The sequence below is a fragment of the Brachypodium distachyon genome, chromosome 4, assembly GCF_000005505.3.
Source record: "Brachypodium distachyon strain Bd21 chromosome 4, Brachypodium_distachyon_v3.0, whole genome shotgun sequence".
Lineage (NCBI taxonomy): Eukaryota > Viridiplantae > Streptophyta > Magnoliopsida > Poales > Poaceae > Brachypodium > Brachypodium distachyon.
In genome coordinates this window covers 22,873,620-22,897,931 of record NC_016134.3, presented here as the reverse complement: position 1 = coordinate 22,897,931, position 24,312 = coordinate 22,873,620, and the positions used below count along the sequence as shown (strand labels likewise).

Below are 24,312 nucleotides of genomic sequence, written 5' to 3'. Positions count from 1 at the left end.
GTCAATTTCTCTGCTTTTCCTATCCTGCGTTCCAAACAGCGCCTAACATATACCCATAGCCTTTGGGGTAGTAGGCAAGGGGCAAACAGTTAGCTGGACATGGTTTCTTGAGCAGTTGAAGGATGCACTAGGAGGAGAAGGTGGTCAATTTGGAACCTGGACTATCATGTCTGATAGGCAAAAGGTATGCACTAATCTTCATGTCATCAGTACTAGTAAACCATGTCGTAGTTGTTATTGGTTGTTTTAGTCTTAAACCTAGTTTGGTTTAGTGTTAAACTTAGTTTGTTCTACACACAGGGCCTTCTTAATGTAATAAATGTAGCGTTTCCAAACAGTCCACAAAGGTTTTGCCTTAGGCACATATATGCCAATTTCCAAAAGGCTGGGTTTCTAGGGGGTGATATAAAAATGCTAGTGGATGCTGCTAGTTATGCTTACACAAAGCATATGCATGACCTTGCAATGGCTCGGCTGAAAAAGACATCAGAAGCTGCTTGGACCTGGTTATGTAAAATTCCAATGGAGACATGGGCTAGACATGCAATGGACACCAAATGCATGATAGACTTTGCTGGCAATAACCTAAGTGAGGTTTTCAATAGGTTCATTTTAGATGTCAGGTCCAAACCCATGTAACCATGATAGATGGTATCAGGAAAAAACTTATGGCCAGATTTGTTAACAAAAGAGAGGGAGTAGCAGGTGGTGGCAGATGGGATATTACACCATCATATAGTCAGAAGCTCGAAAATGAGAAGAAGTATGCTAGGTTCTGCAGGCCAATTTGTGTTGGACCTAGTTTATGGCAAGTGACAAGTGGTGAGAATATCCATGCTATGAACCTTGAAGCTAGAACATGTGGTTGCAGGAACTGAGATTTAACTGGCATGCCCTGCAATCATGCCATTTTAGCAATCTACAAGGCTAAGCAACATCCTAAGGATTATGCGCACCCATTTTTCAAAAAAAGAGTTATATCTCCAAACCTACAACCCTGTCATATATCCTGTACCTGGTCAGCATGATTGGAACAAGACCAACACTGAGGACATTGATCCTCCTATCTTCTTGAAGCATCCTGGCAGACCAAAGCATAAAAGAAGAAAGAGACAGTTTGAGCCTCTAGCTGCAAGGGACACCTCTAGAACGACAGTTATTACATGAAACAATTGTCTCCTACAAGTCCATAACTACTTAAGTTGCAAGAAGGCACCGAGGCCTGAACTTCAAATTAGGAAGAATAATCACAAGGTAGGAAGAATAATCACAAGCTATTTAACAGTTAAGTCAATTGATTACCTTTGTGTATGAAATTCTTTATTAATTTCATTGTTCTGCAGGCAAACAGGACTGTACCTGATTATGTTCATGACCCACCATCTCTAAGACAAGGCCAACCTGCTGCTGCTCCAACACCACCTCAGCAATCTCAAGTTGGTGCTGCTCCACCACCAAGAACATCTACAATGCAAGCCCAAGCTAGGTCTACTGCTGCTTCAAGGACTACTATTGAAGCTTCAACTGCTGCAGCTCCTGCCCTAAGGAGATCTCCAAGGCTGCCACTGCTGCTCTAGCTCCTGCCCCAAGAAGATCTCCAAGACAAGTTGCAAGGGCTGCTTTCTCAGCTCCAAGGTCTTCTGGTGCAGGACATGAAGAGCAAGCTGGTCCAAGTCAGCCCAGGAAGAAAAGAAACCGAATTAGGGAATACTTCAGTGCTGGTAATGGCAGGTGGGAGTGAAGTGTGTTGATGTGATGTAAGCTTTAAAACAATTATTTTGTGAAGCCCTTGTGCTGTATTGAATGATGTGTTAGCAGGTGCTTAAGAACTAGTCAGTGCTCTGCCTGATGTGAAATGGCAGATATGAACTTCTCTTTTGTTGAACTTTATGGTCTGTAAGCTAAATTATTAAGACATGGCCTGCATGCAATGTGAAGTTGTTGAACTATATGCAATGTCTCAGCTGAATGTGAAATTGTTGAACTAAGATATATGTGATGTACATTGCTGCTCAAAATTTAGAGAGTTTCAAAGTCACAGTTTCAAACTGATTTTGTTGTTGTTCTCGACAACAATTAGAGTAAGGAGTGCCAATGCACAATGGCACGAGTGCGAGTATAAAGATAGGGCGTGTACACCGGCTTTATAGCGAAGGTCGCCGTACACTTGGACAAGTTGACACATCGATATTTTTGAATAGGTTCGGTCGACCCTGCGGGTGTGACCTAGTCCTATGTTAGGAGAGGCTTCGAGGAAATCGTTAGCCAAAGTGTTTCGGGTCGATCGAGGCTCTCCGAATCACTTAGCGAGAGGTCGAAAGGGGCCGCCTCGCACTTGGACCGAGCGAGGCTTCCCAAGTAGCGAGGTCGAGATACCCTTAGAACTCTAACCCGATTCCCTCTCCTTCAGGCTCGGGCCGGACGAGGCTTCCCGAGATCCCGAAACTAGAGATCCTCTCAAAGAGGCTCTCTAGCCCTCTCCCCTTGAGTTTATTCACGTTGAGAGTGAAGACTAGGGGTCCATGACAAAAGACCATGGCTACCCTTGAGTGAGAGAGAAAAGTGGGGACAAAATGGTAAAAGTAGGTTCTTGTCCATAGCTTTTGTGTGCACCAAGTGGGGAAGTAGGGGTTGGTTCATAGTCCACCATGGACCAAGGGTCCCCTCCCCACACCTTTCTTGCCCCCTACTCAGACTCATTTCTCCCTTTGATCATGGCATGAGAGGATTGACTTGTTGATTTGTTTTTCTTTGCCATGTAGAATTGACCACGCCACGTTGGTGCCTTGACTCGCGTTGGGAAATGTTGACCTGGTCGTCGCTACGTAAGATTTACGGCCCGGCTCATATAAGGGTTTTATTTTACTACAACAGATTTAAATAGATAGCACATAGACCATTGGTTCCTATAATTTTGTTCATACAAAGTCATGGTTTCAAAGTCACGGTTTCAAACTGATTTAAATAGATAGTACATAGACCATTGGTTCCAAATCTGGCACCTACAACAGCCAGCCACCACAAACCCCACTAAAAGCAAAACTAAACTACCAACATACATGAGCCATTTCTCTCCTTCTCTACTACCAGCATTCTCAGCCACCTAACCTTCGGTTTTGCTTCAGTTTCAATGTCAGCCAGTTGAAGCTCTAGGTTCATCTTGATCTCCTCTGCCTTCTTTTTTCTTCCTCTGCTTTCATCAATGCAAATTCATCTTTGTTCTTCTCTTCAGTAGCTTTGAAAAACATTTGTTCTGCCTTCATCTTCTCTTCCATAGCCTTCCTCCTTTCAGCATCCAAGATCCCAGCTTTTTCCATCTCTCTCTGGCGATTCTGCCCCAGTTCATAATTGCTCCTCAGGTGAAGCAACCTCTTCTTCATTGGGTTTGGCCACTCCGGATCAACCCAGTGCACAAACCGACAGTCTTGAATCTACAGACGAACAATCAATCGCTAAGTATACAAAATTTAAACTGAAATCAAAGAGATTATGTACGTAGCACAGGCTCACATTGTTGGAGCACCCAATGTAGCGTCTCCCTGTCTGTTCCTCGTTGAAAGATCGAGTATGTCACAGAGGGGGGCTGAATGTGACCAGTTTTAATTCTTTCTTCAAAATGAAGACTGAAGACTGAAAACTGAAGACAGTCACAGTACTTAAACAATTTAGATTACACTTATCAATTTTAGAGTTGCAGCGGAAAGAAAAAAGATGAACAGGTTTAGCAGCAGCAATGAAGACAGAACACAATGAAACAGTTATACTTCACAGAGAGTAAAGGTTGAGGAACGAAATCACCAAGACTGAAGACACAGGGATTTGTTTCCGAAGTTCAGATTGTTGGCACAATCCTACGTCTCCGTTGAGGGGGCTGAGTCACACAAGACTCGCGGACACACAAGTACACCCAATCCTCCTGAGTTAAGACCGAAGTCTCGCCCCGTTACTCGTGGTAGATCTTGAGGTGATCTCCGGACCTTCACAGACTGGTTGATGGCAAATCACAATCTTCGATTGCTCTTCAACACTGACTTCTAGCCGTCTAGGTGATGCCAATCACCAAGAGTAACAAGCTTCAAGTGCTCGGCTAGAGAGGGGATCCCATTCTTCACGCTCAGTTTAGCTCTGAGGGTTTTATCAGGTGTTCTTCAAAACAACTCACTCGGGATCACCACCGAATTCCTTCGGGGTGGGTCGTCTTATGTAGCCTTGGCCACGGCTGATCTAGCCGTTGTGACCCGTTGGATAAAGTGAACTTTGAGCCTCCAGCTCACACTTTATCACTTTGTCTCACAACGGTTAGCTTAGGTGGTCAAGCACGAAAGCGACAGATTTTCAAACACATTTGAACTCAGAGTGAAGACTTCACGCGGAAGTTTCTGTGAAGCCTAAAATGCTTCATTCTTCACTCCGACGAAAAACACTCACACAGAAAATGTTTTCGCCTAAGCTGAACATGAAGAATAAGGTTTCACTTAACCAGCTCCACACTTCAAACCCCCCTTAATAGTATGGTGTTCCTATACTCAAGTGAAAGAAACAGCTACGGAAAGACCTATGAAGAATGCTATGCTTCACGTTCTTCATCGTTCTTCACTGAGTTCTTCATACTTCACGCCAGTACCTGTACTTCAATTTTTAGGGGTCATCGATGCTGGTTAAACCAACTCTTCTAAGGAACTAAAACCTGAAACACTCAGTGTAACTCATTATTTCCTCAACCATGTTGTCATCATTCATCAAAACCCATACAGGGGCAAGGTTTCCCTTTCACCCGCTAGTAGCCGCTCGCCTTGAGCCATCTTATTCGTGCGCGGCTGCTTCGGCGACGGTGGGGCGTCAGCGGTCGCGCCTCTCCCTCATGAGCTCCGGCTCGAGGACGGCCATGCCTCTCCCTAGTCGGGTCTGGCTTCGGCTCGAGGACGGTCTGGTCCAACTAGCTCGGGGTCGGGTTCAGACACGGTGGACGGCTAGTGCAGCGTGGAGCCAAGGTGGCACCTGACAGGTGGGCCCCCATGTCAGGTTTTTCGTCAAAACGAGATAAACTGCGAAATCAGTGCGCGGGAGTACAATGGACCACAAAACCGGTGGTAATTTGATTTTTTTTAAAGCTAGCTTTCCTAGATATATGTGCCTCAAATGTGGTGGTTCTTGTAATTTTCTCTTCCTTGATATGTCGGCCTATGGCAGGCTCATGCCGGGTGGATGAGTTTGTGGCCCAGGCGGGGCTCCGAACGATGCTCGGCATCGTCGTTGTGATCTAGTCTTGCAAGGGTGGGAGGCTTCGCCTGGTCCTTGGTGTCGACTCCGTCGGCATGAGGATCTGCAACAAGGCTTTGTTCGTCACCTGTTTGCTGATGGAATGGTGGGTTCGGTGTTGTTGCCGGCGTCGTTCGACATCGTCGGGCCACGCCGAGGTCCTTTCGGGCCAGGCCAAAGATCCTCATGGACACATCCACCGCATTTGCCGAGCTTCGTCTCACCGACCCGATTGTCGAGGAGGACTACCGCGCGTTGCTCAAGTCCGTCTCGCCATGCTCCCTCCTCGTGACGACATGCCGCTCCCTACCATGCAGAGGCCTCCACTACCCAGTGTTACCTCGAGCTTAGCCTCGCCGCCATCCTTGACAAGGCCACCCCCTCGGCCTCCTCTCCATCGCCGTCGATGATGACCATGATTTCAACCAGCCATCATGTGCTGCCCACCTCGATAGAGCAGTTTGGCGACTCTGACGAAGGAGGTAGGTAACTTTTCTAGTTCAAACACACCTGAGAAGAAGAAGAGAGTAGCTGGGGAAGACGGACCTTTCTACAACACGCCTAGAGAGAGGTAATTGGGCTCAGTGTCGTTGACCCTGTTGATGCCCACATTGCCAAGTTGGTGCTGACCGGTGGTTCCCTCGTCAGTTTTGGTCTCATTTTGCTCCCAACCAAGAAATCAATGCTTTGAGTAACACCTAGCCCCCAAATCACTGGTTTTTGGAAGAAGAAAAATAAATTTTGCTGCTCATGTTACACAAGCCACAAGTGGCTCAGTTGCGGTGTTTTTTGTAAATTTCTTTCCTCTGATTAGCTTCCGCAGTTCCGCCGAGGTAATTGCACAAAACACTCAACATTCATCCAGTTGTTGCGAAGAACACCCACTATTCAGCTTTTTTGCGCAAAACACCTACTATTGGGTTAATCCGTTGAAAATAAGTCCTAACCCAAATTTCAGAGCGCTAATGACCATTCTGACCGGTGGGGCCCACTCATCAGTGCGAACGTGGCGCCACGTCGTTGCCAGCGTGGATCGGCTTATTTTTTTTTAAAAGTTTGGATCGGCTTATTTCTCCTCGCCTGTCTCTATTCTCCCGAGCACCCTGCAACCTCCGACGATTCAGACGAAGGCGAGGCGGAGGATGCCGTCGAGGCTGGAGGATACAACTTCCTCAACCACTGCCGGTAAGAATCGAGCGACTCCGAAGGAGGCGGACGGTCAGTTGAGGTACGCTAGGGTTTGCGGAATCCATCGGATTTGGGGATTTTTGTTCAGTCGTGAAATTTCGAAGGCCTGGCCTCTGAGATTTGGTGTTCAATCTTTCGAGGGATAGGATGGATGGCCAAATTGCATTAGGGATCTGGATTACAATCGGGAGGAGACTGAGCTGCAGAAGCAGTGCTACTGTGAGCTGTCGGTCTGCATATATGTGGCCACATGAGGTGACCGCATGTTCTGTTCTTCACTTTGTTTGCCATTAATCGGAGATTGTATTGTTCTTTGTATTTGAATGAGAATTGATGTGCTTACCAATAAAAGGCCTGCATCCTTTCTTGAACCCTTCCAGTTGGGCATGTAAACCAAAAAAGAGCCCATGAGACCTTGGATTCTATTGGGGATCACCAGTAGGTCTTATTGTTGCTACACTGCATCTAGATCCTACATTCTCCATTACAGTCAGCATATAATCTTTCAAACGAGCATATTGCAAATCTGCATCTCCTTGGACAGCTTCAAGAGCTTTATTCTTGCCCCTATATGCCATATGCTTAGATATTTCCACTCCATGCTCTCTCATGATGGTATCTTGAATGACACTGATTTCTATCAATGGATCACTCCTAATCAGATCTTCATACCTCTTGGCAATCCATGCGCTATTGATCCTTGAGGTGTCAGTATTAGTGCCACAAGTGTGAGGCAGATTGAGCTGCCTAATACAGTGTGTGCTTTCTCCTTTTATTATAGATGAGACAAACATGAAAGAACATGTCCCACTTGAGCTGCAACAAGCAACCACCCTCTCTTGATTATTTTTCAGATAAGTGAAGTTCCTTGTGTATGCAATGTGATAATCTTCAATGGCCTTCCTGACTTCTCTCACATTAAGAAAGCACATATCCACCTCTAACTGCTCATGTGCATCTTTTTCCTTCTCATCATAATACACCCTGTCCTTTAGTGCCTTTGCTTTGCTCTTGTTCTTCAACACACATCTTTGGGAAATGAACTGAACTCCATCGTCATCACTTGAATCATTGATGTCCTTCATATCTGAACTGCAGCTATCACTAATCACAAAAGCATCTTCCTTTGTTCCAGCAATCCTTTGCTTCAACATTCTTGCCTTAGTTGCTTTGGCCTTGGATTCTGCCCTTCTTGCTGCACTGGCCATCTCTGCCTTGTTTAATTCCTCCACATCTTCCACTTCATCTACATCCGCATCACTAACAGGAAACAAGTCTGGTTCTAGTTCAATGTGGCCATCAACATTCACATTTCCACAGCCAGAATCATCACTTTTATAAAAGTCACATCCATTGTCTGAGGCCTCTCCATGTTCTTCCTGATTCAGATCAATAGGTTCCTTCTCTGACCCCTGGAAATTGCAGTCCAGATTCGGATCAACTGACTGTCAAAACACAAATCTAAGTTCAGATCGAATTGACTATTCATTGGCCATTCTTGATGAACTGGCCCTGGTTCATCTAGAAAACAGTCAAATGGCCACTCCATGTTGAACTGTGTGTTGCTCTCCTTCCTGCGAACATAAAGACACCAAATTGAGTGCTCTTTAGCCCAAAAATGTTTCAAAAATAATACCTAATTGACCCCACGGTATCTACAGAGAAATAAGAACTTGGCCACGCAGATCCTAAATCCTCAATTTCGCCCAAATCTAATGGACCCGGTTCTAAACAAAGGGATTAATCGAGCACATAATTGCATCAATAGCATAAGCACACACCTAATTTCAAGAATCTAAAGCAAATATATGTCGATCGATTGCAAAAACAAAAACCACGCAAACTAGGTTCCAGGCGGGTAAACCAAACGCGCAGCTGCTCAATCGAATGGAGAATGAAATAGCTGGGGGCAAAGGGTTTACCCGACGCTGGCGGATGATCCCTCTCCCGGGTACATCGTCGGCGAGCGCCCAGCCGCCGCTCCACCTGCAGCCGCCGCCTCCTGCTTCCGTTCGGGGTGAGAAGACGAAGAGAAGTACTTGGTGTGGCTGGGAATCGGGCTCTTTATTCTTTTATTCAACCGGAACCATACCATACCCGATAGGCCTCGCTTCACACCCGACCCGATCCACGCTGGCAACGACCGGATGAATGTTGAGTGTTTTCTGCGATTCCCTCCGGTTCCGCCAGATGCTAGCGTATCTTTCTGGCCCACGAGGCAAAAACCCTAGGAAGCCGTGGCTCTTCAACACAAAACCCAGACACCACCTCCCGGAGCTTCGGTACGCCGCGACCCTTTCCGACCGTGAGAATGGCCGCCGCGGAGACCGACACGACCGCCTCCGGCGGGCTCGCGGGAGAGATGGAGGTCGAGGCGTACCGCCGCCTCTTTCCCCTCGCGTTCCTCGAGCGCCACCTCCGCGAGTCCGTCCGCCCCGACGCCCGCCGCCTCGCCGAGGCCCGCCCCACTACCGTCGCCCTCGGCGCCGTCTCCTCCGCTCATGGCTCTGCACTCATCCGCCTCGGAGACACCGTACGCCCCCCCTTCCACTCTCACAGCCTTCTACAGTCCCCATTGCCTTATTTGCGTTGTCCGCTAGCTGTTTGATGAAATGCCTTTTATTTGCCCCTAGGCCATGCTTGCCTCAATAAAGCTCGAGGTGATGTCGCCCCCCACGGAAACCCCAGATGAAGGATCCGTCGGTTCGTGTGCAGTGTGCTGCTCTCCCTGTAGATGTTGCTTGGTCAGTTGGTCCTTCAGCTCTGCATAATTTGGCTAACTTATCTGTGTTTCCACAGCTGTGGAGTTTCATATGCCACCTATCTGCTCCCCCCTTGTAAGACCAGGAAGACCGGCGGAGATGGCGCCGGTCCTCTCCAAGGCCCTGGAGGACGTTCTAATGAGGTTCTTATTGTGTTTCTGTTGATCCATTTCTTGCGCATCTACACCTTGTTGACAGAATTGATGGATTTATGAATAACTGTATTCTGCAGGGTTTAATTTAATTACTCCCTCCGATCCATAATAAGTGTCTCAGATTTTTGTACTAACTTAGTACAAAATTGGACTAGATCTGAGACACTTATTACTGGTAAAAAAGAAGATCTGAGACACGTATTACGGATCGGAGGGAGTACTCCCTCCGTCCCATATTAAGTGTCTCAAATTTGCCCAAATTTGGATGTATATATACCTCAAAAGCGTCTAGATACATGTAATATTTCGACACTTAATATGAGACGGAGGGAGTAATATTTATTCCAGCAAATTGTACTGGAGTAGCTGTAGGTAGTGGCATAGGATTCTTTTTGTTGCGCCATGTCATATCTGCATGAGACAGTTTGAATTATGTTTGTTTCTCTTTTTCCTCGCCAATCACATGAAGTTTGGTATATTATTTTTTATGTGGATAGTTCGTTGAAGATAGATTTACCATGGATTGTTCTTTGAATTGGAAGATCAGGGGTGTAATTCTACATTTCTTTTGCTGCATAAAATACTGTCGCTTATTTGATTGTTTTGTATTCCCTCTGTCTCATATTAGGCGTCGCAACTTTGTTTAGATACACATGTGTATCTAGACGTGTTTTAATGTGTAGGTAATGCGTATCTAGACAAAGTTGCGACACTTAATGTGAGACGGAGGGAGTATGTGAGTTATAGGATAGTGATTAATACTTGCTACCCAGGGCTGCAGGCGAATCTTGTTTTTTTATCCCAGAATGGGAGGCTTCAGTTTGGTCTATTTAGTATGACCGATCACATACTTTGCTACTCCCTCCGATCCTAAATTCTTGTTGTTGTTCTAGTTCAAATTTGCACTAAAACAATGACAACAATTTAGGATCGGAGGGAGTACTGCTTATTTTTCTGTAGAATCTCTTTCTTTTCTTCTAATGTGCCATGCACTGAAGACTTTAATTTGTTCTCTTATGTAGCTCTGGCATGATAAATTTGAAGGAGCTCTGTTTGATCAGTGGGAAGGCTTCGTGGCTAGCTTACCTGGTAATATACTTGATATTTTCTATTGTAGCTTACGTGTGTCGAAATGTGTCCCTTGCCAACTATTTCATAAGTTGAAGAAATCCGTATGGTACTGATAAGTTAAATCGGAAGAGAAAGGCTTCCACCCTTGATGCCTATCCAAACCCCGAAATGTCACCGGGGGTCTGAGGGTCAACAGTCACCTCTCCGTTACAACTGATAAGATAAACAGAACACCCAGAAAAGTAAAGAAAAACAAGAGCTTATGCATGATACTCTTGTTTCTTTGTTAGTTTGCTGATGTAGTTGGAACATAATATTGCAAACAATAGTGGTTAATTTAGCACCTACATCTACCTTTCTAGAATTGCTAGCGTAATTTCAGTTTCATTTCTGATAGATTCATATATAGCACCACATAGGTTGTTTCTCTAGATTACTGCACTCGAACCATGTGTGGCATGACACAATAAGTTTGGCATATCACTCCCTAAATAAGCTTATATGAAAGATATGTGTTTTGTTCTTTTCTTGACATATTAATTTTACAGGATGTCTATTGTTTGAATGCTGATGGATCTCTATTCGATGCTGCATTGATTTCAGCGGTGGCTGCATTTACACACTGTATGTTTATTTATTTTACTGCCTTAATTGGTTTGATATCCTTCTACTATTTTATTGTCCTACCTTTCGAAATACTAGCAGTTGTACTCTGCTAGCGGTTACTGTCTACGAAACATGAATTCTTACTGATTCAATTTTTCCTTCGCCATAAGTTCTATATTGCAATTGTCTCATGGAGTTAAATGAAAATGTGTGGACTGTGGATACATGTTGGCGTTGATATCTGATCCGACCATGATATTTTTGATTGTTTGTACTTTGTACAGATAAGTTTTATGGGTTATGAAGTTTATAGAACCTTATTAAATACATAATGCACTATTCTGTTCATACAGGATATTGTGGTGGTTTTACTTTATGTTTGGAACGAGTACTGTTTTGGTTCTTGGTTCGGTATAATTTTACGTGAATGTTCAAATGAATCCGATTAATCTCTCAAGTTGATTTTCTCAAACTTCTGTAGTTCAGTTTTGAGTTGAGAATCTGGTTATAGGATGATAATTGCTTCCTACTGCCAGGTTGTTGGAAATGAGCATATATTTCTTTTTCAGAAAACTGGCTTAAAGTTGTGCATGCAATTGTTCTAATATATAAATGAAGCTATAGTAGCGAACAATACTGTGTTCTTGGGGACTTTCCTTTTCCTACAGGGGACTTAGTGTTTGACTGAATAACTGACACTATTTGACTTTTAACTACAGGAACATCTAGCTTGATTTTTGTTAGGTTTGTCAGAGTCAAATGCAACATCTAAGTGCCTTAGCTAGTTATCTTCTAATATAACAATGGCAAATTCTCCTTTTCATAGATCTCTGAACTGTGCGTACGTTACTAATACAGGTTCATGGGTGAATACACCCGCTACTAATATTTAACAAGTTCAAATCCAAACTCGGCTCGGCTCGTTAGGCTCCGATTTTGACCCGGGTCGAGTCGAGTAACGAGCTACTTGTTTAACTCGCGAATTTCAAGCTAAATGTCCAGCCCTACCTACTATGACTAAAGACGTGGAAAAAGAATGGTCACTAATTTGAATTTGCTTGGCATCCTAGATTTTTTCTGGGTGGAGTTTTGGGGTATACTATATTTGATCCTGAATCACATAGTGTGTGAAAACACCGAAGTAAATTATTGTTTTTCTTTTTCTTGATGAGATTTGATTTTTACCAGCTATTTAAAGTGCATCAGTGCACCGCTCTTGTACTGTATCCGAGAGTGGGTAAGTCCATAACTCACAGTTTATCAAAGGTGTTATTGGATCAAATTCTATTTGGTCCATACATGCACTCACTGCAGTGTTGGGTTTTTATAGATGCTTTTGGCCATTTAACAGTTTCCATGAAATTCCTGGGCTTGAAAATTTTGAAATAGTTCGCACCTAGGCAAGTTTAGTTTTGCTATGTTTGACGTAAATCATTGACAGAGGCAATTGCTCTTTATTGGCTCTGCTATTGTTGTCATTTATTCTTCATCACATATGCTTGCTTCTATCTCTGCTTTATGATTTATCAGACCCTCTTGGTAACAGCTGTTGGTGATGCAGTTAGTTTTCACTACTAATACTATGTTGCATTCACAGTGGAAATTCCTCTAGTATCTGTTGGTGATGATGGCAGAGTATTTACTGTTGGAGGTAATGAAGGCAAAACCAAATATGAATTGGTAAACAGAGAAAAGAGGAAACTTACTCTCAAGGACATTCCATTTGCCCTTACATGTGCACTTCACAAGGATAATGTTCTAGCGGACCCAACTGCTGAAGAAGAATCAATAATAGAGACCTTTGTGACTGTTGCTCTAGATTCTTCAGACCGTTTAGTGTCAATACAAAAACCTGGAGGTGGAGTGACATCCATGGCAACTATTAAGGTCTGTTGCTAATCTCTTTCCTATTGCATAACAAGGGAAATATTTCCCGTCATTCTATTTGTCTTTTGGTGAACATGGCGCTTTTTAATTACTGCAGAAAATGTCTCGTCAGCTGGGAACAAACTTCATATATTCGATAAAAAAATATTGTTATATATTTGATTGAAGTCAAAAGACAACCAAGATATTACAAATTAGAATTTTAAGGGTTTTTTATGTGATGACTTTGATTGAGCTTTCTAACATTTTGCTTCTTTACCGACACTACTATAAATCACATGCATTAGTATCCCATCTAGACATGACACCTATGTTAGCTAATTGCTACTATTTGTTTGATAATTCAACTTACTATATACGAAGTATATATATAACATGATCATGGACGAGAGATGGTTTGCACAGGATGTACCAGAAGAACTGATAATCTTAATCTTTGCAGACGTGCATTACCTTGGCGAAAGAAAGGAGACACAAGTTACAAGAAATTCTTATGGACTCTGTTGAAGCAATGGAAGTCGACCAAACAGGATAAATCTGCAAATAGTTCTAATTCAGTGGTTGTACTGCCACTAGTAGGGACCTTGGAATTTTGTTGTTTTTCACTCTGGGTATTATGTGTTTATTAGTTATATGAACACAAAAATGTAACAATCTGTCTTTTGCCACTATCTTAGACCAAGAGTCCCCTCTGAAGTAGATGTTGTGCACCAAGATAAACACCGGGGTAATAAGAGGTGTTCCTGTGTTGGGAAACATGTTTGCCATCGGGTCCGGACCTTGACAATAGGCTTCAAACATGGGCTAGACAAGGGGGCAAAGACCGGAGTCGGTGGCGTTGAAACTAAACTCAGATTGGGGTGTTTTGGGCGATCGCACCACAGGAGGTTGGGGCTTCGTTATTCGTGACTCAAAGGGGCATTGCTGTGCAGAAGCGGGGAGGGACTCGTTCTGGCACAGTTCTAGGGAATGTCACGGATCCACGTCGAGAGAGACTGGACTCTATCCCTTGATGGTTTCATGATTTAGGGACATTAAATCTTTTGCCGGTTATACTTTTATGTTTTCTGCATTTGCCCCCTCTGCCGTGTTCATCCACATTTAAAGGTTTTCAATCTGCGCATTTATTTATGTGAATTATTGGTATCCTTTTGCTTGTCAATAGAAGACCAAGCCTTTGTATTCAATTTGATAAATTGAAAGTATTCCAACTAATTTGGTATTGCTCCTTCGTCTCTGTAAGAGATGGATTTAACAGCCAATTCTTGTCCTCTTGTCCGAATTGATTAGGCCATTTGAGGCTGGAGCAATAACATATTTGAGGTTCCTCAGAATACCGTGCTGGATATCGAGGCTAAGAAGTTGGTTTCTGACTCCAGAAGGCATTCTTCTGATATTTGAGTAATCCCGGCCTGTAATGGGCATGTAGCTGCTCCGCAGCATCTTCTTCTTAATTGATGATACACCATTTTTGATGTATTCTAGGAAAAAAAAGATGTTTAGAATTGGAGTGACACAGCGATCAAGAATTAGCCAAGAACATGCAAATATCTGTTAGAAGTTTCAAGTGAGGACAGATGTGCCAAGAGAAAACCTTAAATTACAAGTGAAGGCAATTTGATAGAATGAAATCATCCACAAAAGCCAAACTTGTACCAAGTTCTATATATAGACTTCTACAGCCAGAAACTCCATCAGATCAGATCGGCAGTAGAAATGCCAGTCAGTCAAGCGGCCTTCTTCTTTTTCTTTGAATTCAGCATCACGAGACCGACAAATATACTCAAGAATGAAAGGAGCACTACACCGGCTAACACCGGGATGAAGATGGCATATTCTTGAGGCAGAAAGTACTCATGGACAAAGTGATCGTCGTCAACAAATGGCTACGTGGAAAAAGACAAGTAAAATCATCATCAATAAACAATTGCAGTGAAACTTACAAGAAATCAAACAGGTAAAGACCAAAAGTTACTAACCAAGATTATGACCCAGAAAGTATAGTAGGTGAATATGGATAAACTTGTCATGGTCAACACAAGGCCAATCGCCTTGTCTCCCAATTCCATTTCTTCAGAAATTTATGGTAACTTAACCTAATTTTTGTGCAGGTACAAATATCAGCTCCCTGCATGCACATAAATGCAAACTTGATGAGTATCCAACTAAATTCACATGGTAACTGGTAACTTCAGAAATTGGAGTGTAAAAAGAAAAACTACATACATAGCTACCAAAACCAGGTGTCACATGGCATCCTGAAAAAACTGAGCAATCACTCCACTTCTAGGCCCATACCAAGGCACTAAATGCAACAGAACAAAGGGACAAAAAATGATTGAAACAACATCATAGATGGATAAATAGCATTGTTCTGGATGCTTGCATAACAGCTGACCAAGCGCATAAGCATGGAATAGCGAACATCACAGCAACTGGCATTCTCATTATTTATTTATTTGTTTATGGGGAATTTGACTGTTCATCCTTGGTTTCCCAGTACTTTGAGGATTTGCCGTTTCTTTCCTTGTAATGGATTATTTGCCCCACCTTTGTTGCCCACTTGCTCTTTGAACTACTCTCTCCGATCCTAAATTGTTGTCATTACACCAACTGAATATTTGAGGCAAATTTAAGACCAAAACACCTCCGCCTACACATCATGCAACACACACACATGGTTCAAACGGACACCTAGCTTCATATCCCCATTCCCCAGCTCCTGCTAGGCCACTGTCCCCGCTGTAGCTAGCCGCCCCGTCGCCAGACACTAGCTCCGATGCGTCCGTGCCTCCAACTGGAATTCTTCTCGGTGTTGTTTGGTGATGAAGCCCATGTTTCAAGTCCGTTGGACCTTTGCTGTTTATTGTGGATGAATGAAGAATGATGCCAGAGTCCCAATGCTAAAAACTTACCGATCTCTGATGCTAACACTTCCAATCACTGTAGTTGCTGCCAAAGGATGTAGATGCATCTTCTCGGGGGTGGTGGTGGAGGGGAAGAGAAGAGTAGGAGAATGGGCATTTTGGTAATTGGCCGGTCTAGATTGACAAAGGGCGAATCTCAATTTTCAAAGCAATGTTGGGGCGTGCAAATCCTCAAACTATCAGTAGAGAGAGGGTTAAAGATCAAATGCCCCCCTGTTTATCTGATTTGTTCTAACAACACCTAGTGGTCCTGCTAAAAAACAACACAATGAAACAAGCGTCAACTGAGTGAATTGGGTCAAACAGGGGATGCAAATAACTTTAGAGCATATTAAAGTAGCGAAGTTAGATCTGAGAATCCTTCTACCATGGATGCGCACCGCACACTGGATTCATCATCATCATAACTATAAGTCACTAATGATAAAGAAAAAGAGGGGGCTAACGTTGGGTATGCGGTTTCAGTTGAATCCATATATTTTACCCTCAATTGGCACCGCACACTGGATTATACCCGCAATTGACACACATCATATTTACAAGGTCCACAGTAGTTGTAACCCTCATAATCCTTCTCATGCATAAATGCAGGAAACATGTTATGAATTGTAAAGAATAGTACCAACATAAGTCAGGGCAAGGTAGGGCGGCCGCCCTACCTTGATTTTTGCCTCAGTTACGAATTGGGGAAGATTAAGGAGATGCAACGGGAAGCTAAAGGGCGGGATCTGTTCGTGGGGTGATGGGAGGAGAAACGGTCGGGAACGAGAGAATTGAAGGGGAGATAGATACCTGCGGTGGAGGCACTCGCACGAGGAGGAAGACGAGCGACGGAGCGAGGGGGCTGGGGCGCTCAGCAGCGGCACGGGTCGCTCGTTCGAGGAGGAAGACGAGCGACGGGGTTGCGCCGTCGGGGCGCTCGGCAGCGAGATGGGCCAGGGGAGGGAAGGTTGCCAAGCAAAGCAAATAAAAGGAGAAATTACGCTGTCATGTTTTCGTCGGCGTGAAACCCTAATGCGAGGAAACCATGCATCAACGTCAGACATCGTTTTACTGCCTTCTTTGCAAGGTTTTGTGTGTTCTTACCGATGGCAGCCTAACGGTGGATGCGGCGACGCAATGGTCTCTCGGCTCCATCCCCGTTCTGGTATGGCTATCATGGTCTATTCCATGGAGTTTGTGGATCTCACGGCTCGTAAATTCGTGATTTTGATAATTTTTCTCATCGGTTCGGCTATGATTCAATGGTTCGACAACCGGGATGTGTCCCCGGCCACCGCACGTTCAACGATCTTAAGTTCTCACCCGCTGCGGTGGGCGGCTCATGCGGCTCAGTAAAACTTACAAGGTTAGTCCAACTTATACAGATTTGGTCTTCTACTGTTTCGTCACCAGAGATTTGGAGAAATATCCAAATACGATCGGCGCGGCTAGAGAACTTGGCCTCAAAGATTTTTTTTATGTAACTATCAGTTTATCTGAAATCTTTGTTGTTGTCTTAATTTTTTGATCAGTTATATTTTGTTCGTCGAATAAATAAAGTAAGATTGTCGTTCTAAAAAAGGCAAAGCAAATCAAAAGTGAGAGATAAATGAGCTGAGAGGTCTCACCTTAGGCCTAACCGAAAAAAAGTAGTTTAATAATTTATGTGATGTAAAGAATTTGTGGCTAGCTGATATAGTCTGACCGAAAATATGTGGCTTTGTTGGCAAATTAGCAAAAAATGTGAGCTAATGAGACGGGCCCCAAAAACTATTGTTTCTTGAAATTTACCCTGTTTATTATGCCAAATACCTATGTGGGTGTCCAAATCTCATATGCTCAAATTTTTAAGTAAAAGATTTAATTCTTGATCGATAGTATCAAAGCCACTCACTTCCCTTTCGTTGCGAATTTTTAAAGCACAATCTAAATCCAACCGCTAAACAATCAACTTATCTCTAACTAAAAATTATGCGACTTAGGTATAACAAACTTGAATATCTATTTTGTTAAATATGTAAGTATGTAGATGTTTCTGGAGAAAAATATAACGATATATTTACTCTTGTAAAGACCTAACTTGATAATTCACCTTCATGTGTTTATCCTTACTTGAAACATTGGATCATTAGAAAAATACATAGCATTAAGATTATTACACTTCATAGTTTATACCTATATATGATGCGACATTGTTTTTACATGAAATCTATTGAAATATTGAATATTTAAAAAAATGCTATAAGAATTTAAAAATACAAACAAACACATAAAAATACAGTTTTATAATCATAAAATATAAATGTTAAATGTTATATATCTGTTATATGAATCGTTGTACCTAAACATATTTTTATCATTCGCCCATGCATAAGTGAATGTAAAGGCTAACACTAAATTAAGCTTGTCAAATTTTATCAAAACTAGTAAAATGCTCCGTGCGTTGTAACGAAACAACAAAATAAAATGATACACTCGATCAAAGACATGAATCCAAACTTTCTCTTTGGTCTTCTTTGCTGACCACCAAACATCCCTCTAGGAAGTAAGAACAGTTTCTTCAAAAGATTTTGTATCTATCACATACTCAATTTAACCAATTTCATCAAATAAGGATTGATACTAACTCATTCAAACTAAAGATTAGTATAAAATACGGCTTTCAAAGAAAATAGGCATTCTAATATTTAAAACAACAATTAGATTGAATAAACACCATTAGATCTGCCTAGGGAGCATGTTGTCGATTTTACAAGCTACGTGGAGCATTTCTTTTTCTATTGTTCCCGAATTCAACAATTTTAAAAGCTACTTGGAGCATTTCTTTTTCCATTTTCCCCAGAATCCAAATTCAAGTGTCAATTATCCCAGATTCAACCTTATTGTAATTTTGTTTCCCATGTTACAAAACTATGGAAAAGAAATCACCATGTTTCACCATAGCAGCACTTAATTGTACTTCATCTTTCTGGGCCTATCCCTTTATCCTCTACCTCTGACCCTCTCTTTTCCTTCTCGTTAGGAACACATTAGCCACGCTGTTGGATGCCTGAACCTCACTTCTTCTATCTTTCTTCAGATGGCAGAGTTAGGGGCCATGCTCCTCTCTTCTTCTACCATTCTTCGGATGGCAGAGTTGGGGGTCGAGGCATAGAGCTAGGTGAACATCGGGTATGCATAGGATAGCGGCGGCCGGCGAGGATCGTGGTTCTAATGGGTAGCATGTCTGTCCATAGGGTTTACATTTAGAGAACTTGCATGCAAAAGACAAGTAAACATACATTAGCACAACCTGTGAAAAACATTGAACACCATGTATGTGGCGTCTTATCTAGGTATTCCATGGCATTTTTAACAGATAGCATCGAACATTTGACTACATCATTCTGCTAAACACCTGAAAGAAAGAAATGAAGCACCAACCAATTGTATGGACGGTGAGCTCAGGATGGTTGGAAACTGCAGTGTGTCTACTCAGGAATATGACCTCAGAAACAGCCTCTCCGGTGGCTTCCTGCCACGGATGGTCAAGATTATCCTCTGCGATGATGCTGCGATCATGGTAAGTGGTCCACGGAGAGTAGCTTCAAGTGTAATCTTCAAAAGCAATCACTATTAAACCCATCGATTCAGGAAAAAAAAAACATGAAGAGAACAGAGTATCTCAAAATCTGGAACAAGACCTTGGTCTGCAGCAATCTGTTGCATCAACCGGAGCTATGGGCCAATTCGAGGGTTTGGCAGTGCTGTCCATCCAGGCTTCCCTCCTTGAGGCAGGGTTTCGTCCTCACCCGCGCTGGCCATGATAATGTTGTCTTGGTTGGAGGACACCATCGAACACCTGATGGGCATGATAGCATCAAGCTTGGCAACCTGCAGCGCTGAGGCAGTTTCTTGTATCAATTACACATGCACCTCACTGTTGATTACAAACTGGGACGCGGATGCACCTCAGAACTAACCAACTTGGAGCTTAACCATGGCGGTGATGGAGCGCACGGTCAACATGGCATGCCAGAATATCCTCGACCACGCCGTCACGTCTAGGCGTGCGCGGGAGGGGGGCTTTAGCGCCGGCGTGGGCGACGCGGCTGTCTGGCAGGCTGATGTCAGGGATCACGTCATCACGTCCAGGCATGCGAGGGAGGGAGGCGTCGACGCCGCCAAGGAGCGCCGCCCTCTATGGTTCTAGCCGCCACCTTTGGATCCGTCAGAGCTCGCGTTTGTGCGACGCCCGTATCCTACCACCCGGCTGCAAAACGTGGGCGCCGTTTAGGAGCACGAACCATCGGCCGACGTGTGGCACGCGGCGGCGGAGACGCAGCGGCGGAGGTACGGGTGCATCGGGGTTGGCCGGCGGGTGCGTGGCCTGCAGCAGCAGGCAAGGGGATGGTAGATGCGAGGACCAAATAGAAAAAGAACGCTTCGACGAAGCTGGGGAGGAGGCGCTGTGTGGGACGTACGGCACCCACGCCCATGCGAAGAGTCGGGCCACGGTTAGGTCCATCATCACCAACTCCAATTTAATATATTGGTATAGATAATTGGCATGTGCAATCCATATGGGAGAGGTCGGTTTATTGCAAAACCTAAACTTGCTGCGGTTAGATTGTAAATACCACTGCATGATTCCGTATATATCACTGCATGATTCCGTGTAGCAACGTTGTGAAAAATACTAAGGTCCAGAACTTGCCAAAAAAAAATCAATATTCAGATCACCTCACAGATCTCAACTGAGGGTACAACCGAAGGATTTGGAATCGATAACTTCGGTTGGAGCGATGGGTGCTGAGGTGGAGTGGATCCTGACGGGAACGTCGACGCTTACCACTTGTCTCACCTCGCCGGGTCGCCTTCGGGGAGGACCGAGGTTTTTTGCCGCTCTCCTGCGAGGTCTTGTTGGCTGCACGGGGGTTGCCGGACGCTGGGCTCTGGTCCGGGTTTGGAGGGTGCGCGGGCGAGGAGGGCGTAGAGAGTAGAGAGATTGGAGTATTGGAGTCGCCTGGTTCCAATTTCTTGACCCTGTGGTCTGGCTTCACCCTGAACCAAATAGTACCATGCTCCGTCCCAGCTCGCAAGTCCCAACCAAATGCTTGGATAGCCTCCTGTCCTGGATCGAAACGTGCATGGATCATCCGATACATTAAGCAAAGACAACATAAAGAGTGAGTGTGTGGTAGCTTCTGGCTTGTGGCATCTTTTCATGCCCATTATTCACGAAAAATACTGCCTCAAACATGTTGTATAGCTATGTCATGTTTAGGTCTGTGCGAGAGTTTAGATTTAGTTATTCCGTGCCATCTTGTCATTATAACATAAGGTTGATAAAAATAAAAACATAGATCGAACTTTAATAGATACATTTTCAACATATTAGCTATGTCATGGGTTGAAAGAGCAATTGCTCAAAGATGAGAGAGCCACCCTTAGGCGTAGCAGCGAATGAGGCCTAATAAGTTTTGGATTGGACATTGTGATGATTGTACAATTACATGCTATGTGGACCCTCGCCTGGTTAAGTATGTCAGTCAGTCTCGGTGCAATGGCGGATCTACGAAGAAAATTCATGGGCGGGCCAGGCTAAAAGAGAACACAAATTTTGTTCGCAATCACCATTTCACTAAAAATGAAAACATATTGAGGGTACAATTCAATCAGTGCCATGCTATGAAATTGACAAATTGCAAACTAACGATTTGGGGAAATAAAGAAAAATATCTCGATAGAGAAATTGGGGAAGAGGAGGGACAACAGGCGCAGGACAGCCTGCGGGGCAATCAGCGGCGGCGGGCCAGGACAGCGGGAGCGGTGAGACGAGGCGGCACAAGGAGTGCCCGCAGCTGAGCAGGACAACCTGCGGCGCGAGCAGCGGCGGCGTGCGGGGCAGCCATGGCTTCCATCTGTCATCCTCAAGACCAGTGCTCAAGGCAGGACCCTGCTTGGAGTGGGGCTGGGCCTTGATTAGTAGTACTAGTAAAAATTGTTTTCTGAAACGGCCATGGCCCAGTTCAGCCCCAACGTAGCTCCACCAGTGCCGCTGATGACATTTTACCGCAGATGGGGTGTAGGCATGGGTGGACCCACGTTGGAGGCAGCTGCCCCCACTCAATTTTTTTCATGTCCCTATATTAGTCCAGGTTATATCCTGTACGCCCCCACTCACTCGGCTAAGTAATTTGCCCCCACTCTGTCAATAATTTATCCTAATCAGTGATCATTAGTCCATCCGAATAGTCACATACTTGCATGGCCATAGATCTTTGCCCCCGTTCAAGTTTTTTTCTGAGTCCGCCCAGGTGTGTAGGCATGCGGGAAAATCCATGGAGCAAATGAGAGATACATAGTTAAGAACATACTCTCACTCCATACGCCAGACCCGGTGGAATTGTCACATCCTTGAGAGATCTGGCTAGAATATCTCATTGCGGTCCCTGCCAGTACACCGATGGATGTGCACTATGGTATTGATGGTTTGTGGTAACAAAAGAAAAATATGACACGTGGTACATCATACAATTTCTACAGTGTAAACTATTCAAATAGTTTTATGGATGACACATGCACTTTTGTTGACATGCGAGACATGTCTTCTTTTACTGCTTCTCTCTTTGTCTAGTTGTTGGAACCCAAGAGTTGTGTTGCTGGAGAACACTCGTCTTGTTGGATTCTACAATTAAGATAAAGGACACCAAGTTTTCATCTAAAATCATGTTCATTAAAAATATCTTTATCTTCACATCTGTTAAATTACAAATCATCAACGGCACCGGTCACCCACCCCGTCCGATGGGCGCTCGCTGACAGTATATCCGTTCGTAATTACCACGTTTCCCACCCCTACGGCCAACCCCGCACGAACGCCCCATCTCCGCCGCCGCGGCCCCCGCCGTTCCCCACCACCCTCCCCGCCATGCCTTTCCCCCAAACGAATTTAGATTACCATCTTTCCCGTGACTATTCGTTTATTGAGATTGTCCGTGATAATATATCCGTGACTCTATTCTAGTATTGAGGTTGTCAATTTTCTTTATCCTTTTATTTGTATATCTCGGCGACTTTCATATTGGTGTTCATTTTCATCAGGTGATGCATTTTTGGGATAGCTTTTTTTGGTTGCTAATTTGGGTTCGTTCTTGCTTTGCTTATTGGTTCATTATCATTCTATGGTTGTTAGATTACCATCTTTCATTTACTTGGGTTGCTTCATAATTGTGTCTCTCCTTGAGGATTACTCATATGCATTGTACTGATATTCATTGATGATATTCATTGATGATATCATGGAGTCATGTTTGCTAAAACACATCCCTTTTTTCTTACATTGACTGTCATGTTATGGGTTTTATGCCATAATATTGACTGTCGTGGCTAAATTGGTAATCAATATACCTGATGGCCGATTTCTTAATCTAAATCTAATTGGAACTACTGTCTCCCGGTGAAGTTTTTTTTTTCCTTATAGCTATTAGTTCTCTGCCTGCTCTGTGATTTTGTTTCGGGGATTGTGCTTCCTCCAGTTTACCTGCAAAGGTTCTAGTTTGTAATGTAATAAAAAAAACCTATTTCCGGGTGTTTTGCTAGGTTGGAGCAATATTGTTTTTGTAATTTATGCTCATATTAGATAAGGATTGCTATATGCAAATTTTGTTTTTTCATTTTTATTTATGTAACTTACCTATGTATGAACCTGAGTATCTCTTCTTGCGCTCTCGTCTTGTTCGCGGTCGTTCTTCAATATTTCGTTTTCCTCTCTTTGTTTTCCTTACCCATTGTGCGTGTATACCATTGCATCGCACGGGCACGTTACTAGTGGTAATAATTTAGAGTAAATTTCATAGAACCACACTTTTTGTGTCAGTTGTCTCAGAAAACCACAGTTGTTGCTAATAGTCTCACAAAACCACAACTCTTGGGCCAGAGAGTCTAAAAAAACCCTAATCTTGATGATTAGGCAACTTGATGGTGTTTCTGATGACCTGGGCCCACAAGTCAGTTGCCACGTCAGCCTCCTCGACTCTTCAACTATGATTTTCAAAGACCCATTAACGGGTCGGGTCAGGCAGAAACTGACGTGGCATCGGAGACGGGTCGGGGGGGGGGGGGGGGGCTGACGTGGCAACTGAGTTGTGGGCCCGAGTCGTCAGAAAAACCATCAAGCCGCCTAATCATCGAGATTATGGTTTTTCTAGACTCATTGCCCCAAGAGTTGTGGTTTTGTGAGACTGTTAGCAACAACTATGGTTTTCTGAGACAACTGCCACAAAAAGTGTGGTTCTATGAAATTTACTCAATCATTTAAGCAAAACTATAATTATGCAGAAAAAACCATATAGCCCTCCACTGGATTAGCGTCTGGTTATTCAGATGTCCCGGAAGGGGTTTGTTGAGTACGTGCTACATCGACTGCATGTGATTCAGATGGAGTCACCATGCTTTTATTTTCCACTGCTTTCTAACCGCAGTAATGTCATG

General features: G+C 43.8%; 3 protein-coding genes across 6 annotated transcripts; 1 reads left to right on the top strand and 2 right to left on the bottom strand.

Annotated features, from left to right (window-relative positions):
• Positions 1-6,115: 6,115 nt before the first annotated feature.
• On the bottom strand, positions 6,116-8,518 carry LOC104584563. Its single transcript, XM_010239446.3, has 2 exons — positions 8,370-8,518; positions 6,116-8,021 (listed from the first exon to the last, which is right to left on the bottom strand). Exon 2 carries the CDS (start codon positions 7,653-7,655, stop codon positions 6,870-6,872), a length of 786 nt encoding a protein of 261 aa, XP_010237748.1. The 5' UTR covers positions 7,656-8,021; positions 8,370-8,518; the 3' UTR covers positions 6,116-6,869.
• A 128-nt stretch (positions 8,519-8,646) lies between these two features.
• On the top strand, positions 8,647-13,686 carry LOC100834643 (exosome complex component RRP43). Its single transcript, XM_003576028.4, has 7 exons — positions 8,647-8,980; positions 9,081-9,150; positions 9,247-9,352; positions 10,387-10,453; positions 10,984-11,059; positions 12,639-12,928; positions 13,371-13,686. Exons 1-7 carry the CDS (start codon positions 8,759-8,761, stop codon positions 13,461-13,463), a joined length of 924 nt encoding a protein of 307 aa, XP_003576076.1. The 5' UTR covers positions 8,647-8,758; the 3' UTR covers positions 13,464-13,686.
• A 766-nt stretch (positions 13,687-14,452) lies between these two features.
• On the bottom strand, positions 14,453-16,821 carry LOC100831684 (dolichol-phosphate mannose synthase subunit 2). 4 transcript variants are annotated; one of them, XM_014902090.2, is made up of 4 exons: positions 16,648-16,821; positions 15,844-16,108; positions 14,908-15,056; positions 14,453-14,814 (listed from the first exon to the last, which is right to left on the bottom strand). In XM_014902090.2, exons 3-4 carry the CDS (start codon positions 14,995-14,997, stop codon positions 14,656-14,658), a joined length of 249 nt encoding a protein of 82 aa, XP_014757576.1. In that variant the 5' UTR covers positions 14,998-15,056; positions 15,844-16,108; positions 16,648-16,821; the 3' UTR covers positions 14,453-14,655. The 4 variants fall into 4 exon arrangements, with proteins under 4 accessions (XP_014757576.1, XP_014757577.1, XP_010237745.1 ...); XM_014902091.2 differs by having other exon boundaries at positions 15,844-16,105; XM_010239443.3 differs by lacking the exon at positions 15,844-16,108 and having other exon boundaries at positions 16,648-16,820.
• Positions 16,822-24,312: the final 7,491 nt, after the last annotated feature.

What these genes read in the sequence shown, in the direction of transcription:
- LOC100831684 (XM_014902090.2), bottom strand. Translation starts at nt 14,997, where the DNA reads ATGGAATTGGGAGACAAGGCGATTGGCCTTGTGTTGACCATGACAAGT. An exon ending in CTTTCTGGGTCATAATCTTG is followed by an intron (nt 14,815 to 14,907) that starts GTTAGTAACTTT and finishes TTTTCCACGTAG; the next exon opens with CCATTTGTTGACGACGATCA.
- LOC100834643 (XM_003576028.4), top strand. Translation starts at nt 8,759, where the DNA reads ATGGCCGCCGCGGAGACCGACACGACCGCCTCCGGCGGGCTCGCGGGA. An exon ending in CCCAGATGAAGGATCCGTCG is followed by an intron (nt 9,151 to 9,246) that starts GTTCGTGTGCAG and finishes GTGTTTCCACAG; the next exon opens with CTGTGGAGTTTCATATGCCA. An exon ending in CATCCATGGCAACTATTAAG is followed by an intron (nt 12,929 to 13,370) that starts GTCTGTTGCTAA and finishes TAATCTTTGCAG; the next exon opens with ACGTGCATTACCTTGGCGAA.
- LOC104584563 (XM_010239446.3), bottom strand. Translation starts at nt 7,655, where the DNA reads ATGGCCAGTGCAGCAAGAAGGGCAGAATCCAAGGCCAAAGCAACTAAG.